Here is a 23,759-nt window from a genome sequence, read left to right on the forward strand (position 1 = left end):
TATAGTCACCAACCTGTCCAGCTCCCGTTGGGACCATCATCACATACTTATGAGTACTTTAAGATACCATGACTGGACTGAGGAAGCAGACACAAAATATGGGCCATCTGAGTATCAATTAATGTAAGTTAGGGTTGGACAACAGCCAAGGTTTGGGGGCCTGCATGACCTCCCTTGTGGGATCTTGTAGTACTGTACCCCACTATATCCCTTCCTGCGAGAATTAATTTTTACTACTTTTTTGAAGGCGTATCTTTGTTTTGGCTAAAAAAAATGTATCCCATGCACCCATGTTTTACATTTGGGAATTTGGTAAATTCCCTTATTTCATGAGAAAAGAAAGCTGAAAAAGAGTGGGAGAATAGTGGCTTTCTCTGTGCCTCTCTGTATGCCATCATAGTACTTCTGTTCTCTTCCTGAAGGAGAAAGTATGTCTTTTGTCGAATGGATTTTTCCATTGCAACAAAGGACACATTTTTGTGACTGTCTCCCTCAGGAAGACAATGGAAATGCTTTGATGTCATGAGGAGAGACACGGAGAAAGCAATTACTTACCTGCTCTGTTTCAGCTTTCTTTTCTCATGTAGTTAGATTCTTGGGCTGTTTTAGGCCCAGGAGAGGCCTTATTTTAAACTAGGAAGTAAACTAGATGGAACACTCCACTTAGCTGAAAACATGCATGAAGAGTTATGCATGAATTAGGCGCCAACTTTTTCTCCAACTGGCCCCTCCTCTTTAAGAACTACTTGACAAATGAGCAGAATACAATCCGCCCGCTGTATCCACAGATTTCTTATCTAAGAAGTTGACTATCCACGGCTTGAAAACATTTTTTAAAATATATAATTCCAAATAGCAAACCTTGATTTTGTCATTTTGTATAAGGGACAGCATTTTAGTACTCCATTGTATGTAATGGGACTTGAGTTTCCATGGAGTTTGGTATCCACAAGGTTCCTGGAACCAAACACCAGCAGATACCAAGGGACCACTGTATGGGGATTATCACACAGAGGCTTACCGTGGTTAAAACGCTAGCAAAACGCTCCAGAAGTGTGATAGCTACTCATGCTTCTGAAGCTTTCCCTCTCTCCCCAAACAGCAAAGCATTTGTGGAGCAGCCATTTCTTAATAACAGAAGTTCCTGTTATTGAAGAAATGGCTGCTCTATGAATGCTTTGTTGATGGGAGAGAAGAGAGGACATTTCAGTGACACTTCAGAAGCATGACCAGCTATCAGACGTTGCCACTTCTGGGGCATTTTACTGGAGATTTAACCACGGTAAGACTCGGCTGTGATAATCCCCTAAATTTCTCTCCATGTTGATAAATTCCTGTACCTGTTATTTGAGTAAGCTCCTTTTTTAAAAAAGAAAAAAAGACAAAAAACTGACACTTAACAAATGTAGCTGCTTGAGAATTTCTTTCTGTTTCTTTTTGACAGGAACTTAGCAAAATTTAAAGTTCCCTTTGTAAATGTAATGAAGAATTTGTGATGAAGATGGAAGAAAATAAATCTTCCAGATGCACCCATCCGAAGTCAACTCATTTCCCCCCAATAATTGTTCTAACTTAAGGATTCATTTTTAAATATGAAAGGAACCCTTAAACATGATCCCTTGTGGATTCCTTTTTAAACAAGAGGTGAGACGGAAGCAAAACTTGAAGAAGTTTCTGTCTTAGATCATAGGAGTTAATCAGACCTTTTACAAGCATCACATGAGACCTGTTTCTGTGCTCAAAATAAACCACCAGCTCTACCATATCCATAGATTATGCTGAACAGATATGGGTTTGCCAATAAAAAAGAAAAGAAAGAAAAGGTCTTTTCTACGCTACATGGTTATAACTGTATGATACTCCTTAAACCGCCATGGCAGTTTAAACTGCTTGGGACTGTAGTTTTGTGAAGCACTCTACCTTTCTGGCAGAGAATTCATAATTCTTCAAGAAACTACAAATGCTAAAGTTGTGAAGTGGAAAAGTCTTGAGAAATCAATTTGCAAAGATTTGTGCTACAACCTTGAACAGCTGGACCTACATTCCTGTGCCTGGTCAAAACTATGTGAGACTGAGATTCAGAAGGAGATGATTAAATGCATTGTTATTTGGGGAGGAGATATAAATTGAACATCTCTATTTTTCTAGCAGACCAAATCATTATTCATTGCTATTTATCTTTGGTATGAAAGGGACAGGCCTGCCAATACAATAACATTTCTGTTCCAGGATTCCATAGGATGGAGCTACAGCAATTACAGTGGTGTCAATAATGCAAGTGGTGTCACATTGCATTATTTCTAAAGCGTAGATGCACTCACAGTGGCAAATGTGTGCCTGTCCCTATATAACCTGTGAACTGGCCATCTGAAAGGCCATTCAGCTCAGGTACTGAGGGGATGCTCACCTGAATGACCAGGTATCTCTGAGGATCTCGAGCCATTCTTGAAAATTCAGCAGCTAGCTCTTTGAACTTGGGTCGACTGTCAGCATCGATCATCCAACCTGGAACCATGCATAGAGACAGGAAAAAAGGTTTCTGATTAATAACAAACAATGCTTGATTTTTGATGTTAATTAATTAAACAATCTTTATGGGGAAATATAAATTCAAGGAATCATCCAGGTGAAGCTGAGCATTTTTTTAAAAAAAGTTCCACTGATCTGAGCATGTGCTCAACATTTCTAACCAATTTGGAATCAGTGGGACGTAATAATGCTTATTTTGAGAAAATATTATGTCTTCGTGCCATAGATTCTTATCCCATCACATCCACTGGTTTCATGGTCCAGTCAAAACATTTTATTTACAGTTCATCAAATCTGCTTCCCTAAAGTTTAAATTTACTTACCAGCAACTAAAATATTAAGTGTATTTACTTAATTTTTCTTAATGCCAAGAAAAAGTGCTGTAATAATTTTTATGCTATACATTTTCCTATCTAAGTCATTCCCTTTTTTTTATTATTGTATGAGGCCAACCATACGATCTAGTCTGTCTTATTTCAGAGAAATGGATTTGATTACCTCAAGGTGCTATAATATCACATGTCCCATATTTTATAATCCCCTTTATATTTCAGAGAACTCTCTGACAAAAAAAAAAAAGAGTAGAAAAGATGGTGCTACATTTCCCCCCCAAAGGAATAAAATGTGATAGTTCTTAAATACACCAATTCAGAAAATCACTACCTTTCTTTTCATTGGTCTCCCCATAGTTTAAGTGTATCGCTTAGTGGTGATTACAATCCAAAAATACATCTGTGCATTTAAAGCCTGTCTGGTGCATTTTGCATGTTTGGGCTGCACATAAAGACATCCAGTTTCTTGGGCAATTCTTCTTTAAGAAGACTCATTAAAAACTGTTACCTCTCTTCTTAACTGCATGGCAGAGGCCACAAAGTATTACTAAAAGGTAGATTCTCCTTAGCAATTCCCTCAAATTTATCTCAGAGCAAGGCTCCTTTAGGAAAGATAGCATCAGTCATATTTGAAGAATCTTTGTTAGGCAGGAGGTCTAAATAAAATGCTTCTAATCTGATGAAATATTCATTTCCCCCTGTATAAATAATGTCTATGTTCTCTGAGCAACACCTGACAGTCATGAAGTTGCATGCGCAAAATCAGATGAGAAATTTAAATTTAAATGGAAAAAAGAGAATACATAATAACACATTTGTTTAAAGTATATCATCAAATTGCCTCCAATATACAATCATGTCCAGTTTCTCAGGGATCAGAGAATGGCTCACACACAACCCCACTTTTAACACTGACATGACGATGGATGGATGGTGGATTCCCTCCAACCCCATGGGCACTAGAGACAATAATTGCCTCCTTATAGCCATAGGGACCCACTCAAAAAGGGCTGGGTGGATCTTGTGAGCTGGATATGGACATCCTAACCTTGTGTCATATATTGTTCACTGCAAGTAGTTGAGAAATAGGTTCACACCTCACTGATATATGCAGAATAACATGAAGATTTTCATACCAGTGGTAAAATGCCGGTAAAACATGTTAGGAAGCATGTGTGTGTGAAAGCCTGACGTGCTTCCTAAACGTTAGGGAATCAACCCCTCACCTCCAGCTGGTCGGGGAGCAGCCATTTCCCCTTAACAGAAACTTTGCATTAATGCGAAATCATTGCTCCTTGAACAATTCAAGGACACTGGAGGTGAAGGAGGATTCCCTGATGTTTAGGAAGCATGTCAGGCTTTCACACACGCAGACTTCCTAAATGTTTTACCACTGTTTTACCAGCGCTTACCCACAGTAAGTGCTGATATGAAAATCTTCATAAGAACCAACCCATATCTTTGCAGAGATATATGAGGCAATTGCATTTTATAATGACCAGGAGCAATATCCTGAAACAAACATCTTTTGGCTGTCCCTGTCTTCTGACTTTCAAACAAGCCCCCACAAGTACACAGGGAGCATCCTCATTTGTTTCAATTGCACAGGCACATAGATGTGTTTCCCTTCCATTGAAGTGAATAGGAGAAAGTTCATGTGGGCAGAAGGTTGTGTGTACTCTGGAACATGCATAGGCAGATGAGATACTCCTCTAATGGACCACATGGTTACATTTCTTTTTTTAAAAAAATATAGTGCATGCACACACACACACACACACACACACACACACACACACAAGCTCCTTTTCACAATTAGCATCCATAATATAGTGATTTATTATGTAATATTTTGTACACAAAAACATGGAGTTCAAACAAACCCTTGATCTCCAGTGCCACGGCTAAGGTTTTGGCTAAGTTCCTTCTTAGGGTGTTAAATTTTGCTTAGGCTTACAATTCCAGACTGCAGGTGACTATGGGCCTGAAAAGACAGACCAAAATAAAGCTGGTTCGGGTCACTTTGGAGGTATGTTGTTTAAATGATACACACATCTTAAGAGTCCAGAAGTTGCACCAAAGCTGCGCTCCAGTCCTTAGCAATGGAGTCCAGCTTTGGCGTGGCTTCCAGCCTCTTAGGATGCATGCATCATTTAAACAGCATACCTCCAAAGTGACCTGAAGCAGCTTTATTATGGCCTGTCTGTTTGGGCCCTCGGTAATTCCCTGCAGAAAATAATTTCTCACTCCAGAAAACAAACACTTAAATGAAAAGTTTTCTATGTAACTTCAGATGGAAGGAATTCTTACCCTGCTCAAACTGTACAAGCTGGGTTTGAATGTCAATGTACACTGGTATTATACTCATTGTCAAACATAGGGGTTGTCTGTTGTTGTTGTTATTCTGTGCCTTCAAGTCGTTTCTGACTTATGACGAACCTAAGACAAAACTATCATGGGGTTTTCTGGGAAAGATTTGTTCAGAGGAGGTTTTTGCCATTGCCTACCCCTGAGGCTGAGAGCATGTGACTTTCCCAAGGTCACCCAGTGGGTTTCATGGCCAAGTGGGGAACTGAACCCTGGTCTCCAGAGTCATACTCCAACAACAACAACAAAATCAGCTTCAACTCGCATCTTACCAGCTTCCACTTTAACTGGTTGCCTCCTTCATCCAATCATCTTCCCCCCTTTGCATCCCAAACAGTAATAATGAGTAAGGGCAGAAAGTCTGAGTGTCTCCTTTCTCACCCTTACTATCTGTTGATTTATTTTTTAAAATGTTGTTTTTAATGTCTCCTGATATACCCATGTGTGCATGCACAGAAACACACACACAAACATACTCGATGGAAGGTGCCCATGTCCTTTGCTACAATTGCCGACGGTGGGCTGTTTCACCCCAGTCGCCACCCCCCTGCTGATTAGAGTCCCCCTGGCAAAGTTGCTCCAAAGTGAAGCAATGGCAAGTGGGTAGACTGATCTACCCCCTCACCATGGCTGGGCCTAGCAGGGTTAAGTGCCCCATTGCCAGTGAAGGAAAGGGGTGCCTTATTCCCCATGGTGCAATGAAGCTAACAGTTCTCCTGAGTGAGCAAATGAGTGAACAAGAGAATGAGAAAATGAGGGCGGAATAATAATAATAATAATAATAATAATAATAATAATAATAGATTTTATTTATATCTCACCTTTCCAAAAGGATCAAAGGCATCCCAACCCTTGCAAATATGGTGAGATGACTCCATGAAATAAACAGTTAATGCGTAACATACTAAATACAACCCCCTTGGTTAATATACCCTGAATATTGTTTTTTTTTAAATGGCAAAATATACCAAGTTTGCCAGACTAATCCCACCCCAGATTCTATCTTCATCCTGACACATGTGTAAAAATGAATAATGTCCCCTCCTAAAACTGTGGAGTAAAAAGTGTGTTTTTAAAATGTATGTTAATGTTTAAAAGAAACTCTTTCACCATGAAACAGGGTGTATGTTGTGTATGCCTACAGAAATGGAAATAAAGTATAATTGATTGATTGATTTTGTTTTTTGCCTGTGTAGACAACCCCTTAGTTGGCACTTTCCACTAAATCTCCCACATGCTGCTGCAGTCTGTCAACTTGAGCGGTTAGATGAATTTGCTTCATGGTATTCGCAGACGAAATGTTTTCATCTGTACACATGAGCAGCAAACCCCACATGGAGGAAATGGTTGTTTGTTAATCTCATTTAAATTAAGTTAGAAACACCATGGAGACTTCCTTAATTCTTTTTAAATTAGAAGCTTGAGCTTCAGGGTCACATTTTCTAGCATGTGCACATTTTGAGGGGCAAAATGGGTGAGAATCCAGATGCAAATAGCAAAATAAAAATAATTTTCCTCTGATCCTCTCCCACTCCCATGGATTCAATATGCAGCTATAATATCAATGTCTACAGTAAACTACAGATTCTGCATGGAAATGCCTACTTTCAAAAGCTCTCCTTGTTTCATCCTATTAATCCAGTTCTTTATAAAAATAAAACATCATGGGTTTTCTTTTTTCTCCCTTATGTCATTTGGAGTCAACTTTCACCCTTTTACAACCTTTAATACTGACTACCTGGGTACCATAATTATGTGAAATGCTAGCATCTAACAGAATGATTGTCATGGAAATGACAGCAGTTTGTGTGCTACAATTTTGTCTTCAGAGCAATAATGCCTGATGCTATCTGCTGGCAATAAGAATCCAAGCTAACACAAATCTCCACAGCCAGACTCATATCCTTCACAATTGCAAGATGCTCATGTATAATATTCAGATATAATTTGGCAGCTATCTGAATATGAAGATTTAGAACTGCACACAGGATTACAAAGGACTTGTGACAATGAATGCAAGCTGCAAAAAATAACATCAGTGCAGTTAATTCAAAGTTACAAGTGAACAAGAACTACTCACATTTCACCATCACCATGTAAACATCAATGGTACAAATGGGAGGCTGTGGCAAGCGCTCCCCTTTCTCAAGCAAGTCAGGGATTTCTCTTGTTGGAATTCCATCATAGGGCTTTCCACCAAAGGTCATGAGTTCCCAAATGGTGACACCTAGAGAACAAGAATTAAAGTCACATTTTAATACAACAAGACACACCATTATTGAGCTGAGCCAACATAACATTTATTGAGAATTTAAATCAGTTCATATATGTAATATATTTCTAATTTTAACAACATGCAAACTACTATTATTTAGTGAAGAGGAACAAAGAAAATGGGGGAGGCGTTTTCATGCCACTCCTCAAGTATCACTGCCTTTGATCACCCATCCTTGGTACATGGTGCTTCTGTGCTGGTAACATAGACCATCTCCTATGGCACGCACCCAGAAATCCCATCTCTGAGGGAGAACCAGTGAGAATTTGAGCATGGACAGCTAATTCTAAAAAGCATGCACATTTTTGATCTTACTCTTGTCTGGGCTTCAGTTGTGATGATATTGGGATATGATGGCACTGCCTCTCCTTCCTCAAGTTGCATGAGAATCTGGGCCACTGCTGTTTACGTTCATAGGGAATGATGGTTCCTACTGAGTTCCTTTGATTAATATGGCAGTTTACTGATAAAACCAAGATTCTGCAAAGGTCCTAGCATTCTCTTTTGCTGTCTTACTGGATACAATTCATAGGAAATTCTTCTGTACAAGCCAACAGAAATGAATATTAGAGCCCTTGCACAATATAATGAGCATGAACAACTCCTTTTCATTCCAAAAGGCTCAATTTACAAGGTAATTTTTGATGGTCATGTCCATAGTACAATGCATTTAAAATATTGCTGTCCTAGGGGTTTATTGGCATCTGTCTACATGTTCAAAATGAAAATAGAAGAAAAAAAAGTTTCCCAAACCTGTAAAATATAACAAATACAAAATGTAGGGGGAATCCTTAGGATTCAATCAATTTTCACTAGAAGTAAAACATTAAAAATTGGGATGCTCATGTTTTGTCATTGCAAACCTACAAATAAAATAACATAAAATATTTCGAGCCTTTCATTATTTAACAACCTGAGACCTGCTGGATGAATTCAGGACAAGTGTGATCACAGGCAAGCTAAAAAGATACAACTTAGAGCAGGGAAGTTACTGGAAATGCCCACAAAAATATAGCTCTACTTTTTTTTATCTTCTTATGAGAAAATAGACAAATAGCTAATCTAAAATTATTGTTTTCAAAAATAGAACATTTGCTCAAAATTACAGCATCAACTTTGCCAAAATCAAATAAAGTTATATTGTTTTTATGTTCCAAGTCATGTGAAAACAGTGAAATACGCTTCCATCTTAAAGCACCTTATGGATCTGAGTTATGATAGTACAGTTTTTCTGTAACTGGGATACTATTTTCAAATGTCCTCAAGATTATTATTATTTTTCCCTTCCAGCTAAGAGGAAAGATAAATAACATACACTCCACTGTGAGTAACTGAATTTATCCCCAAAGACCAACTTTAATATCAAAAATGATCTGTTGTCCCAGCTGCTTTCTTTGTTTGGATTTTTAAATTCTTGTATTTTAAAGGTCATTTAAAATAGGCTTTCTAACATAGCAATCATATCTTGCAGGCTGTCACTTCTATCCCGAAGAGAGGGAGGCATGATATATATCACTAGCACATACAAATGCATACAATTACTCTCTCCATTTTTCAACTTTTTCTACAGCAGGTATTATTAATGCCTTCCAACAGTGTGACTGTGAGGGATTAGATACCGTCCTGCACCAGGCCCCCAAAGCAGAAGGGCAGAGTCCATGCCAAGGGAAGAATATAAAGGACTTTAGGGTATGAGTTGAGCTGAGAGTAGGGATGAAAATATTCACACCTTTTATTCCTAGGTTGAAAAATGGGTTCCCCAACAATTGAAGACTACAACCAGATAGAATATTAGACCAGTGAGGTATTTTTTTTCAGTTGTCTACTGGCATTTGATGCCCAAAAGTGGTGAGAAGAATTATTTTGTGGAGAAAACCATGTCCTCCCCCCACGAGTGTTTTTTATGCAGAAAATGGGTTTCCTGGACAGGAAACTCTGTTTCTTGTAGAGGAAACCTATGCGTAAGAAAACAATTGTTTTTTTCTCCACATAATACTTCCTGCACAACACATTGGAACATGTGGAAATGGGAGGAGGGATTTTGTAGAGGAATATTGATTTTCTGCTGCAACCGGGAGAAAATGACCTTTATTATTCATTGTTATATGCAAGAATGAAGTAGTTAAGGATTTACATCCCCAGTTGAAAGATGCACAACAGAGAGGGCAAGGCTCTGCCTTAAGGCAGCAGATTGCTTTTCAGGAGCTTGAATGTGGCACAAAGCGGGGGGAGCGAAAGCTATCAACTGTCTTTTATCAATATACCAAGAGCAGAAAGTTGTGCATAAGAGTAACAGGCAACTTTTTCCAATGAAGACCCTGTAGGGCAGTGGTTCCCAACCTGTGGGTCAGGACCCCTTTAGGGGTCGAATGACCCTTTCACAGGGGCCGCCTAAGACCATCGGAAAACACATATTTGCATGTAGCAATGAAAATAATTTTATGGTTGGGGGTCGCCACAACATGAAGAACTATATTAAAGGGTCGCGGCATTAGAAAGGTTGAGAACCACTGCTGTAAGGCCTCAAACGGGAGGAACATTACACAATATTTGGCACTAAAGAATTTCACTGAAATCCTACACAACCATTGTGTACACAGTATAGCACTAGAATGTTGTTATGCTGTAATGAATTCCAGTGACCCGCCCCCTCCAAACTTCATTTACAGGTAAGCAGCCTCTGGGATCAACAGCAGTCCATTCCCCTGTTGATTGTGAAGCAGTTGCCTGACATTCTCACTGCTTTCCATTGGCTACCTCCAGCATGACAGGCAGCAAAAGGGCCCCTGGAGCAAATTCCCTTCATGCTAGAGATCACATAGGTGAGGACAAGTGGGAACATTAGGTGTATACTTCCCAATCAACAAGGAAATTGACCCCCATCGATCCTAACAGCTGCTTACCAGTAAGTGAAGCTTAGGGGACTTTTACATTCCCTACGTAATCGCTGGCATACTTTTTGAATGATTAATACTTTCCTGTTCTTCAAAATGTACGCCAAGAGTCTGGATTGGGTACATGATGCCTCTGAGGTGGGCGCTGAGGCATGCGATAAGATCCTTTTTCACCTGTTTAAGCCTGTGCCAAGCCCGTGACTGGATTGGGTGAAAAAAGGAGTGTGATAATCTCCTTAGTCTCAAAGATGCTATAAGATCCTTTTGCATACTGATTTTCCAGACTAACATGGCTATGTCTCTGAATTCATTCTGACCAGAGATCATAGAATTGAACTGAAGAGTTGGAGGAGACGACAAGGGCCATCTGTGAAAGAGCAGCCTTACTATTGGGCTATTGTATCATATAGCACAGCTAGATGGAAAGAATGCTTCTGCACACTTCTGGCTAGCAGTGGATTGAGGAAAATGAAAGAAATGTAATTCTATTGGGGTTGAAGGAAGCTATAATGAACACTGGACATCACAGCTTTGGACAGGCATGGCCATGAGCAAACAACTTGCTTATAGCTCCTGTTGGGTGCAGCTATTCTCCAACACATAGGCAATCTGCCCTAGTAAACACCTCAGTCCGTCTGACTATAGCCATATTTTGCACAATAATCTGAAGATGGTTTTGTGTATAAACAACTTTGCAAAGCAAAACAACATATTGTATTGTCACCCACAGATGAAAAATACATAGATAAATTTCAATTTGTGCCATGAAGCCTACTTTGGCACCATTCAGAGATTCAGTACGTGTATGTAAATCTAAAGAGAGGGGTGTGTAAACTCTGTCCACTCTATTGTCACTTTTCTCACATGAGAGCAACATATCTGAACAAGAGAGATCTTGTAACTGTGGAGGTCCACCACTTGAGCCAGCAAGCTGATTTTCCTCTATTTTGGAGAGATCTCATGGACCCAGCAGGCTCTTCTCTTCCTATACATTGCTTCTGCATGAGGAAAGTGATGACAGAATGGGTTTCCCTCTTTGTTTTGTGGATTATGCACACATTTACAGAATGGCTGAATAGGCTTTGTTTTGAAAAAGCCCTTATGCAATAGCAAATGATAATTTGTACATTTTAATTGCGTAGCACATACAAGCTTCATGCTCTCTAATTCCACTAACAAAGGTACAAGTAATCACACCAGTAACAGTTGAAATACCTGCTCTGGATGCAAAAAGCTAGACAGATGCCAATTAGCTTATCTTGATACCTTAATTAACACAATTAAACAAATTCCCTAGTTCTGGATTTCAAAGGTTCCTTATACAGCTGACCCCTTTTTTAAAAAAACAACCCAGATGTTAAGGCTGCTTATGAAATTGAAATGAAGCCCATGTTAATCAGTCCTGTCTTTCCAATGTTTGTTCTGTATTATAATAATTTTCTCTTTTATCCAATTGTTGTACAAAACTCACATAAGCCAACAGTTCAAAAAAATCACAGATTTCAGTATAGTTCTCTCAAAGGCATGCTGAAAATTATGGCCCACGGCCGTATTTCTAACTGGGCAAGAGTTGTTGTGGAAACAAAGCTGAAGATACAGATATGTACAACGAACTAAAGTGGAGTGTGACCACTAGTATTAATTATCTATTTTAGTAGTATTAATTATCTATTTTATTTGTTACCTTTATACCCCATTTTTTCTCCAGTGAGCCCAAAGCAATGTACTGTATATATTCAAGTATAAATCTAGAATTTTAGGTCAAAAAATTGACCCAAAAAACCTCAGTCAACTTATTAATGGTTCAATGTACTGTAAGTACTATATCTTAACTCTTATTTAAAAGAAAGAACCATTCCCTGGTGAAAAGCAAGAGTATAATCTGTTGTGGAAACACCAACCCCCTCTACTCTATCTTCCATCCATCCTTTAGAGTGAGCACAAAGAGTATGTCTGCTGGAGTTTCGTAAGTTCTTTGACATTGTTTTGCTTTGTTTCATCCTCTAGATCCTTTGCTATGTACCTCTAAGTTTTTCCTTTGAGTTATACATGAGTCATAGCAAAGTTCATAATTTTGTCCCCCAAACTTGTCCTTGACTTATACATGAGGTCGGTCAACTACAATGCACCTGCGTCATACGTGGGTGCATTTTACATGGCTTCCAGCATACGTTGGAAGCTGTGCTGGAAGGAAGGGAGCCACACACTGGACGAAAACAATCGTGCACGGTCCCATGGCGTGTGCCCCGCGCACCACTGCCACACCACCATGGGCACAAGCCCAATTTCATTTGTATGGGGCTTGAGCATCTGCATTTTCCCCCTTACATGGTGTGTGTGTGTGTGTGTGTGTCCAGAACAGATCCCCGCGTAAGGGAAGGGACAACTGTATATACGGTATGCATCTCTTCTACCTCACGTTACTCTCACAACAAACCTGTGAGGTGGGACAAGCCAAAAGAGTTTATTTTATCTATTTTAAAGACCACACAATGAGTTTCATGTTTCAGTGGGAATTTAAATCTGACTCTCCCAAGTCAGTCTAACACTCCAACTAGTGTACTATAGTGTCTTTCACCACATGACACGGGCTCTCAAGGACATTTTCTCAGCATCCTAGGTAGAAGTGACTGTATGTGTTCCTACCAGAAATGTTAAGAAATCTCAGCCAGGCCTTCTGCATAAATCTCATTAGTCCCACTGCAGTTCTTTACACTTTTATTGAATAAAAATGATAGATGTTAATAGTACAATGGAATAGCTTGTCAAATAGAGTCAATATTATGACTTATTGAATATTAACGCATATGTTCTACTTTACCATAGCTCCAAACATCAGTCTGATGTGTGAATTTCCTGTAGTGTATGCACTCAAGAGCCATCCACTTAATTGGCATCTAGGTTGGGGAGGGGAGGGAGAGAAAGTAAGACAAATCAGTAAAGAAAAGAACATTCCATTAAATGTCTCCACAAATGAAATAAATATCCAGGTTTTCACAGTCATATGTCGGAAGCTTGAGTTGGGTTTCCATAGAAAGATAGATAGATAGATAGATAGATAGATAGATAGATAGATAGATAGATAGATGCTAAACCTGTAAGTTTTATTATTACACAGCAACCCCTCATCCACTTAAATACCCTAAATGTACCAGATCCCATCTGATATTACAATCTAAGCAGGTTCTATCCCAGTTTGTACTTGGATGGGAGGCAACCAAGGGATATCAGGTGCTCTAGGCTATACTTCACAGGAAAGCAAGGGCAAACCATCTCTGAGTATTCCTTACTTAAAAAAACTCTATGAAATTAATGGGGTCACCATAAATTGACAGGTAACTTGATGGTACATACACACAATGGTGAAGCTACAGTAACCTAAGAATATTCCAGTGGGGCACACTATTGCTAACTACATTTCAAATACTTCTTTAATACACTACAAACACAATTCCCAGTACCATTCCCAATGTACATTCTACAGTTAAGAGAAATATCCTGAAGTATCTGTTACACAGCTCAGTTAGAGAGAACAGGTTAGGCAGAACTCCTCAGCTCATAAAATATTTTCTTGGGAGACAACAGAAATGGAAGATGCAGAACACTGCCATGTGCACAGTGGTCTGTGTAAAATTTGTTGGAAGTTAGGGAAAACAATGATTAATAATTTCTAATGTGTGAGTTCTACTTTGCAAACAAGACCGCATTATTCAGGCCTTCGAAATACAGAAAGAAATTATTTTGAGGGGTTTTGGGAAAAAAATGCCAATGTCCAGTGGCATGAAAATGCAGGTGGATGACTCAATGCATTTTATTTTATCAATTTGTTATAATTGTTCATTCTTAAAACACACAAAAATATAACTAATCCATAAGGAACTCCCACTAGGTTCTTCACCATTCTTTTATTAAACCCGGTCTGTTAGCGGGCACAGGATAGTTCACAATTAAAGCTTGACTGCTTCTAAGCGGTATTGCCAGATCTAAAAAAATCTTACTTTAAGAAGTCATCCAAAGACATCACTGGGCTTACATAAACATTTGCTTCATCTTATATACAGTATACCATTATTAGGTGGTTGAGACTCCCTTATCTGAAATGCTTGGGACCAGAAGTGTTTGGGATTTGGGATTTTTTTCTTTTTTGCATTTTGGAATACCTTGGTGATGAGACCCAAGCCTAAACATAAAATGTATTTGTGTTTCATATACATCTTAGGAACATAGGCTAATAGGCCATTTTATACTATATATAAATTAGCCTATTAGCCTCTCTCTCTCTCTCTCTCTCTCTCTCTATATATATATATATATATATATATATATATATATATTACAGAAAGCAAAGGTGCTACTGTCTCATCCACCCATAAAAATGTTTTGGTTTTTGGAGTATTTGGGATTTTGGAATTTCAGATAAGAGAGCCACTATCTGAAGACAATTTACTTTATAGAACTGTAACACATACCTTCCCACCATCAGCACTGTATTCTTTTTCATCCCCTTCCAATAGTCTGGCCAGGCCAAAGTCTGTGATCTTCACATGATTTGGTGACTTCACCAGAACATTTCGAGCTGCCAAGTCTCGGTGAACCAGTCGTCTTTCTTCTAGGTACATCATACCCTACAACAAAAAGCATTAAAAAAACATTTTCAGTATAACTATGCCCTGTTTATGTAATGTGTACCTGAGAAATTTTCAAACTATTGTCCCATGTCTCCTCCTATAAATGACAAGCCCCTGTAATAGGTCCACCTAAATAGGTCACCAAAAGTTAGAAATGACTTGAAGGCACACAGAAACAACAACAGCATGGAAAAATTCATAATGTCTTTTAAAATTAGTTCAAAATTGCATATCCTCCTACCCTGAGGCTTTGCCATCAACAACAGAACAATACACAGATTATCATGGGAATCACTCCTCCCTAACCAGGGTCACACAGTATATATATATACACACCACTCTCTTCCATGCCAGCATTCTGTGAAGATGCCAACCACAAATGCTGGTGAAACATCAGGAAGAAACTCTTCTAGAACATGGCCAAACAGCCCAACCCCCCCCCCAAAAAAAAGTATATGAGAATTTTCTATGAAGTAACTTATAATAATAATAATAATGATAATAATAATAATAATAATAATAAATGTTATTTGTATACCGCTTTTCCATAGATCAAAGCGGTTTACAGACCATATAAAAACCATTCATACACCATTCATACACCTCAAACTAATGTAGACTTCAGAACATTGTTAAAATAGTTAAACCATATTTAAAATATAGTGGGCCACCTAAACCAAGATCTGTTCCTGCTGGCACAGCATAAGTCACCTCCAGTGTAGCTACACCAGTGGTCTGGGGGTACAGGTGGAGTCATGCTTGGGAGTCTATCGCTGCCCATCTGCATCCAGCATAAAGACACTTTACAAGGTAGCAGAGGATACATCCTTTCACAGCATCTTGAAAACAATTTTCAGTGAAGTAACCAAGGCAGCAGCCTAGTAAAAATAAGATTGGAGGGATGGTTGCTATGTCCTTTTCAGTATGCTATCATGAGATGCCCAAGGACAACAACTCACTCTTTACAACAGCCAGAAGGCAAAGGGATCACAATGCATCAATATACAAATTTAGCAGTTACCTTCAAGAGAGACTCCAGATTTATTTATTTATTTTTTAAAAAGTTGAAGCTTTAGCTTTAAATGATACGATACACGTGCAAGTATCCAAGAACTCTACTACAACAATGATCTTGAGCATGTTTTTTTTAAACGAAATTATTCTGTGCCTCAGTACCCTATGCAATTTGGTGTCCAAAGCATATCCATTTCACAAGGCTAGTATAACTAAAAGTACCACAGTTATAGAATCATCCAGGATTGATTCTAACAGAAAAAGACATACATCAATTTGATTTCAACCTGGCTATAAAACAATTGGATTTTAACTTTGAGGATTTCCTTCTGAAGTTAACATGAAACTTCTTGAAATATAGATAAATAGGATTGCTCTGCATAAACTGTCCTTGTTTTGCTTTTGCTACAGTCAATTTTCCAGTGGTTGGCAGTGAAGGGGGCTTGAAGTAGAGCTGGAAAAAGCTCTTTGGATACAGAGTACACATTTTATTTTATTTTATTTTATTTTTTTCACATAGGCTTTAACTGGCCAAAGCCAACACATTCTCTCTTGCCAATTGCAAATCAATGCCTCTGGCTGTTAAACATCAAAGCTGTAGAACACTGAAGGATTAACAGTTTCTGACATCAAATCTCAAGCTGTGAAAAAACAACTACATAGGCAAATCAATCACCAAGGGTCAAATCATTATGAGCCATATACCGGGCATGCTATAAAACAGTAGATTGCTTTAGATGCCCCCTGGGTCAAGCACAGACATTAACATGATAGAAATCCAAACAAGTGAAGGCTGGGGAGTTTAATTAGGTTGCAATCTATCTGGACAGGCTCCAGCCCTAGCCCCATAGAAATTAAGACTATTGTAATTAATCATTATTGTGTAAGAATGCAGAACTAGAGTTTGTAAGATTAAAACTCTAAACTTTTTCACCTCACCACCCTTTGAAGCTGGCTTTCCTTCCATGCCCACTTATTTGTTTTGTTTTTTAAGTTCTCCTGCAATATCTCTTGGGCCAGCTTATACCCATTCACTTCTCCACTCTAGAGGCTTATAGTATGATCTGAAGTGTAAGATACAAATGGCTTCATTTTACCTATACAGTCTAATGTATACATACATACGTATCTTCTAACTATCTGACTTCAGTCAAACAAGAAGACTAAATTGTTATGGATCAGCTATAAGAAGTATTATTCAAACCCACCTACACTTTTTAATTTGGAAGGCAAGACAATTTGGAAGACTGGTAAATCTTGTGCCAAGAACAAACACATTATAATGCAATTCACTTTCTTAGTCCCCTGTCAGATAGTTGAGGTTTAGGTTTGTTAGTACCAGGACAGGCCTTGAGATTTTAGAGCCAAAATCTGACACCTAGAGATGGCCTCTGGAAATATCACAGGAGGCAAACCCTAATAATACTGCAATGCATGGCTGTTCATTAATGCCACTCAACATGATATATTAAGCATCAACCACTATTTTTCAGAGAATGTCATTCAAAGTCTGTTGTTATTATTATTATTATTATTATTATTATTTATTAATATAGCGCTGTAGATTTACACAGCGCTGTACATAAAAACCACAAACTTGATAAAAGTGAAACCTGCCAATGGCGTACATTCTACAAAATACATATAAAACAATAGTTAATAATACAAGATGGGATTAGATAAAAAAACAGACAACAAATTAAAAAGATCAAATATCAAATATCAAATCAAATATCAGATCTCAGATAACAATTGGATAAACAATCACACAATGCTGGCGAAATGTCAGGAAGAAACTTTTCTAGAACAGGGCCACATAGCCCGAAAACTCCACAAAAAACTATGGATGCTGGCCATGAAAGTCCTCGACTCCACAAATCACACAGTGCCTGGAAACGCTTTCCTGGACCATATAGTCTTCAACTCAGTTTTGAAACTGGTTAAAGAAGTGATGACCCGTGAGGCTCATGGGGGAAGGAGGTTCCAGGAGTAAGGGGCAGCAAGTGAGAAGGGACGAATCCGGGACGAGGCAGTGGAAATCCTAGGCTGGGATTTTTTCACTTTTTCACATGGACACCTATGTGCTTCCATCCCAAAAATATCACACACAGAGCACAACAAGGGGTTAAAAGCACATTACTTAGGAAAGAAAGTGGGTCGAAAGCAAATGTGGGTTTCAGACAGATGAGGACAAATCCGGTTGCTAGCTTGGAAATAACTTTTTGCGCATGCTCCAAACTGTCATTTCCACAAGTGCACACACACGCATGCTCCACAGAGGGAAGGGAAACTGGGGAGGAAAATCCTCTTTGGCCCAGAAGCCGTTTCAGAGGAAGGATGGCTGAGGCTTCCCTTTGCAAACTCACATAAACACACACACACACAAGAGAGAAACAAGACTGGGCTGGTCCATAAACCTGCCTGGTTTCAGTGAGGGCTGAAACTCCCAGATGCCCTCCTTTTCCAGGACATATCCTCCATTTCTTCCTTCCGTACAGGAGGAATTCCAAAACATCCTCTCTCTCTCTGCCTTCTCCCATCACACATATTACAGGAACATGGAATGTGAGAAGCATGATTTTCACTGCAGAAATAATGCAGTTCAACACCATTTTATTTGCCATGGCTCAGTGCTATGGAATTCTGGGATTAGTAGTTTGTTGTGGCATCAGATCTCTTTAAGAGAGAAGGCTAAATATCTCACAATGGTACAAATCCCAGAATTCTGCAAGAGTGACCCATGGCAGCTAAAAAGGTGCCAAACTGCATTATTTCTGCAATGGTAAAACAAGAAATGGAATGTAGTGAGCTAAAATAGACAGGAATGAGACATTTTGAGTCAGATAATTACACACATTTTCTCAGGAAATGAACATCTAAGAAGAAATGGGTGGCATTAATAGTGAAGAGAGATGTTGGAAAAACAATAAAGGTTATAATGCAAAGTCTGACTGGATTATATCAATAAGACTTCAGGAAATATCAACATAACCATAATCCAGGTTTATGCTCCAACTACAGAGGAAAAAGGACAAGATGTTTAAATATTCTGCGCTGGAGTCCAGGAGGAAATTGTAAAATGAATTTAGGAAACAGCAGAATCAAATATTTTAGGAAAATGTGGACTAGGATCAAGAAATGAAGCAGGAGAGTAACTGACTGAATTTTGTGAGGCCAACAGTTTGTGCATCAGAAACATATTCTTCAAGCAACCAAAGAGATGACTGCATACATTGACATCAGCTGATGGCTAATATAGAAATCAAACAGACTATATAACTGGAAGCAGAAGATGGAGAAGCTCCATTCTCTCTGCAAAAACAAAACCCAGAGCTTTGTGGCACAAGCCATGGACTACCAATATAAAAAAATAGAGTAAAGCTAAAAAATACTAAACAAGCCATCATGTCAAAATACAACCTGTCAAATATCTCAGTAGAATTTAATGATAATTTAAAAAGTAGATTTGCACTATCAAACCTAATTGACCAGGAGCCAAAAGAAATCTGGACTGAAACCAGGGACACTGTCAGGGAGGAAGGCAAAAAGACACTGTCTGCAGCCAAGAAGAAAGAGAAGCCTCACTGAATGATGGATGAAATTCTTTAAACAGTTATGGACAGATGAGAAGCAAAAGTGAAAGGGAACAGAAATAGTAAAAACCCTGAAGGCAGCTGTTCAGTGACTTGTGCGCAGGGACAATAATAACCAATGCAGAGAAATAGATGGTGACTAAAAAATGAAGAAAAACAGACCTCTTCCACAAGATCCAAGAAATCAAAGGGAATCCAAACAAGAATGAAGCTAATTTATGACCTACAGGGAAACACATTATATGATCAAGTAGAAATCGAAAGGTGATGGAAGCAATACATTGAAGAACTATATTAAAGATGGGAAATGGTAGCAGATTTATTCAAGGAAGGAAGAACCATTTGAAGTTGAACCAACAATTTTTAGATAATGAAGTGGATGCTGCACTCAGAGCACTTGGAAGAAATATATCACTAGGAACAGATAGCATGCCAGTGGCATCATGCTACAGAAACAGAATTTACTCTAGTGATAACTAAAATCTGTCAACACATATGGAAAACAAAGCAATAACTTGTGCGTTAAGAAAATAAAAGTAATGATTACAGATTATTTATATAACTTCAAAGCAGACAATGAATACATTGAAATAGTTCCAAGATTATCCATACCTTGGCTCAGTTATTAATCAGAATAGAGACAGTGATCAAGAAATCAGGAAAACAGTAGGACTTGGAAGGGCAACTGTGAAGGAAATATATAAGATCCTGAAGTGTAAAGATATATCACTTAATTCTAAAGTTAGGATTGTCTATGCCATTGTATTTCCAATTTCTAAGTATGATTGTGAAAGCTAGACAGTGAAGAAATTAGAAAGGAAGAAAACATTTGAAATGTGGTGTTGGAGAAGAGTTCTACAAATACATGGATTGAAATAAATAAAAATGTGCCCGCGAGCAAATCAAACCTGAACTCTGGCAGCCAAATGACTAAACTGAGACTCCTGTACTTTGGCCATATCATGAGAAGCCATGACTCTCTAGAAAAGACAACAATGCTTAGTAACATAGAAGGCAACAGGAAAAGAGGAAGATCACATTCCAAATGGACTCAATCAAGGAAGGCATAGACCTGACTCTGCAAGACCTGATCAGGGCTCTTGATGACAGGGTTACTTGTCAACTTCATTAATCGGGTTGACATAAATTGAAGTTGACTTTGCAACAGTTAACAACAACAGGTTCAGAAGTGCTCCCTATTAGCTTTGTCATTGACGTGACATGAAAGATGTCTGTGGGATTGGGAGGGAAAGCACATTTTTGATGTTGTATAAACTAGGGGTATATTTGGAAGCACATTAAAAAATGGGGCCAAACTGATTGACAGGTAAGGGAAGTGACAATATAACATGCTGAAGACCATAATGAAAACCATGACTCAGTTCAGAACTCACCAATTCCAGATTTTGCCAATGCAATAGCCATGGCTGCAAACATACTCCTGGGGCTATCTGGCTTCCCAAAAGGCCCTACGCAAAGCCCTTTCTCAAGGAGCGGGGTCTGGCTTAGGGTCTGGCATGGGAGTGCTTTGATGGAGTTGCAAAAGAGTTTTATAATTACAATACTATGCTGATAATCCTTTATAAAAGCCTCTAGCTTCGGGAGTGGGGTGCAGGAGGAATCCAGGGATTCTTCCTCCTCTTAACTCCTAAAGCAGAAAACTGTTGCTTCCATGGGAGACAGCAGTCTCCAGCTTTGGGAGTGTGGTGCGGAAGGAATCCAGGGAATCCTTCTCTTAACTCCAAAAGCAGGAGGCTTGTTTGTCAAATTGCAACAGAAGCAGAAAGGTGCAGGACCTTGCTGCTGCAGTCTCCCCCTGTGGATACTGAAGGTCTACTGTATTGTTTTGCTGCTCTAGCAAAAGCAGCAGCACAGACAGTTTCCAGGTCCACCTTGATACATAATAAGTGACCTAGGCCCTTTTTACATGGAGGGACCTACGTTGCCAAAACGTTGCCAAACTGTTGCAGAAGTGCCGAAGGTAAGATCATCCATCATGCTTTTAAAACGTAATTGAGGCTTCCCACTTTCCTTCTGTCAATGAAGTGTTCGTGGGGAAGCCAAGAGAAGCCATTTTTTGAATAATAGGATATCCCATTATTCAAAAAATGGCTTCTCTGCACACACCTCATTGATGGAAGGAAAGCAGGAAGCCTCAATTACATTTTAGAAGAGGGACGAATGATCTCACCTTTTGGCTTCTGCAACAGTTTGGCACCATTTTGGCAATGTACATCCCTCCGTGTGATAAGGTCCTCACTCTGAGGACTTACCCTCAAAGATATAGTGGGGATACCTAGGAGTATTAGGCAGTGGGAGTAAAGCCACACATACATCATTCTCACAAGTGAGGAGACATAAAGTAGTTTTCACCCTGCTGCTGGAGAAAATGAATATTCATCTAAAGAACTTTCTCTGTAGAATATCCTGAAGTTCTGAGGAGGAATTATTTTATTGGGAAAAACAAACATTGTCTTGTGCAACAAACCCCATTTTCTGCGTTTCTTGTGCAGGAAATAACTGTCTTCTGCAGAGAAAACCGTTTTCTCAGCAGAAAGTGGGCACAGTGGAAAATCATGTTTTTCTTTGAAGAAGAATTCCTGCACAACACTTTAATATGTCAAATACCAGGAGAAAATTGTGCAAAATTCTTGCTTGTCTGCTGTCCTTCCTGGTGGGGATTCCAAACTGTCTGAAGGCTTGCTTTTTGACCTGGGAACAAGTGACTCAGAATATTCTTTCCAACCCTAGCACAGTTGTCCAGTCACTTTGAGGCTGTGGCAAAAAGAGTTGTTACAGTGTGAACAGTATTTCTGGTGCTGTTATTGAATCGTGGATGTGCGCTGCTCCTTAGGAAGACCCATCTGGCTTGTATTGGCCCTTATCCATTTTTTATCCTCACTGGCTGGCAGTGGTGGACATGCCAATTGTTAGGGACAGGCAGAGGTCTGGAGGCTGATGGGTGACTTGAGAAGAATCCCTCCAGAGTGCCCAGGAGCAGCAGATGATAGACATCATCTTGTTGTTCCTCCTAATCTGCTGACTGAAGCAAATGGCTAACCTTAGCACTCTGTTTTACTGTGGGTCAATACAGCTTTGTTTGTTTGTTTCACAGGTCATGGCAAATAGTAAATGCTTCACAACTGTATCTCCTCTTAGGAAAAGTCCCAGTAAACAACATATTGATTTTCTGGGGCATCCTATTAAGGTGGGCTGTGGGTGGTTGAGCACATACAATATATAAACAAAAGGAATTGTTTTATATTGAAGTTCAAACAAATGTTGGATACAATGAAATGAAACTGAGAAAGGGCCTCTGATGAGGCTCAACTGAGATGCAGAATTTCAGTATATGTTTTCCTGGGTGCTTCATTTGACCTTTTCAAGCCTGACAGACACACATATTATGTTTATAGATGTGGATGTGGATATGGCTAGACAGATGGATCATAAGTCCTGTAAGTAAACTATGAATTTGTTTACTTAAACTATACATCTGCTGTCATCTCACTGCTTTCAAAGCAGGGATGACTCCAATGTACCTGCCTGAAGGAGGAGTATACCCAGAATACTGACTCATTCAGGAATGAGCTGCGGAGGGGGCTCTGTAAGACTCAAGAAGTTCTTTTTACACACTCTAAAACTGACTCCTTTCCAGTGTAGAAATGAAATGTGCTTTCAATTTTAAGCAAAAGAAAATGCCCACCAAATGCCTACCAGAAATGCAAGAAATATTGACATTTTCTTTTGCTGTCTCTTCTTATTTTATCTTTTTTCTCTCTGTCTGTCTCTCCCCCATCATTCCTTGGAGTGGCATCAAACAACCTGCCCCATTTTGTCATTTATCATAAAACATTCTGAGCAAAAGGAAGAACCCTAAATATTCAAACCATACATCTGCCTTTCACTACTTACACTTTGTAGCCCACAGACTGGAATCTGCTCGACCTTACAATTGATAATCCCTCTCATTGCAATCGCTACAAGGTTTTCCTTGCTGAGGATATCATTACAAGGGCAATTACTGCCAAAATCCTCTAACATCAAATCACTGTTTGAAACAGAGCCTAAAGCTATTAAGGAGTCAAGCAGACATTACTACCAGCTGAAACAAAAGGCATGTCACT

General features: G+C 39.0%; 1 protein-coding gene across 2 annotated transcripts in view; it reads right to left on the reverse strand.

Moving 5' to 3' along the window:
• Positions 1-23,759, reverse strand: part of ERBB4 (erb-b2 receptor tyrosine kinase 4) — a 982,414-nt gene that overhangs the window by 28,479 nt on the left and 930,176 nt on the right. For both annotated transcript variants that reach the window (XM_089478015.1, XM_089478014.1), the window contains exons 21-24: positions 14,867-15,022; positions 13,219-13,294; positions 7,309-7,455; positions 2,408-2,505 (exon numbers count right to left, since the gene is read on the reverse strand). In XM_089478015.1, the coding sequence (XP_089334141.1) occupies positions 2,408-2,505; positions 7,309-7,455; positions 13,219-13,294; positions 14,867-15,022 (477 nt within the window). The remainder of the gene's footprint in view (positions 1-2,407; positions 2,506-7,308; positions 7,456-13,218; positions 13,295-14,866; positions 15,023-23,759) is intronic.

This window comes from Sceloporus occidentalis, unplaced genomic scaffold (assembly GCF_023333645.1).
Source record: "Sceloporus occidentalis isolate IW3139 unplaced genomic scaffold, rSceOcc1.0.p SCAF_12, whole genome shotgun sequence".
In the NCBI taxonomy this organism is placed as follows: domain Eukaryota; kingdom Metazoa; phylum Chordata; class Lepidosauria; order Squamata; family Phrynosomatidae; genus Sceloporus; species Sceloporus occidentalis.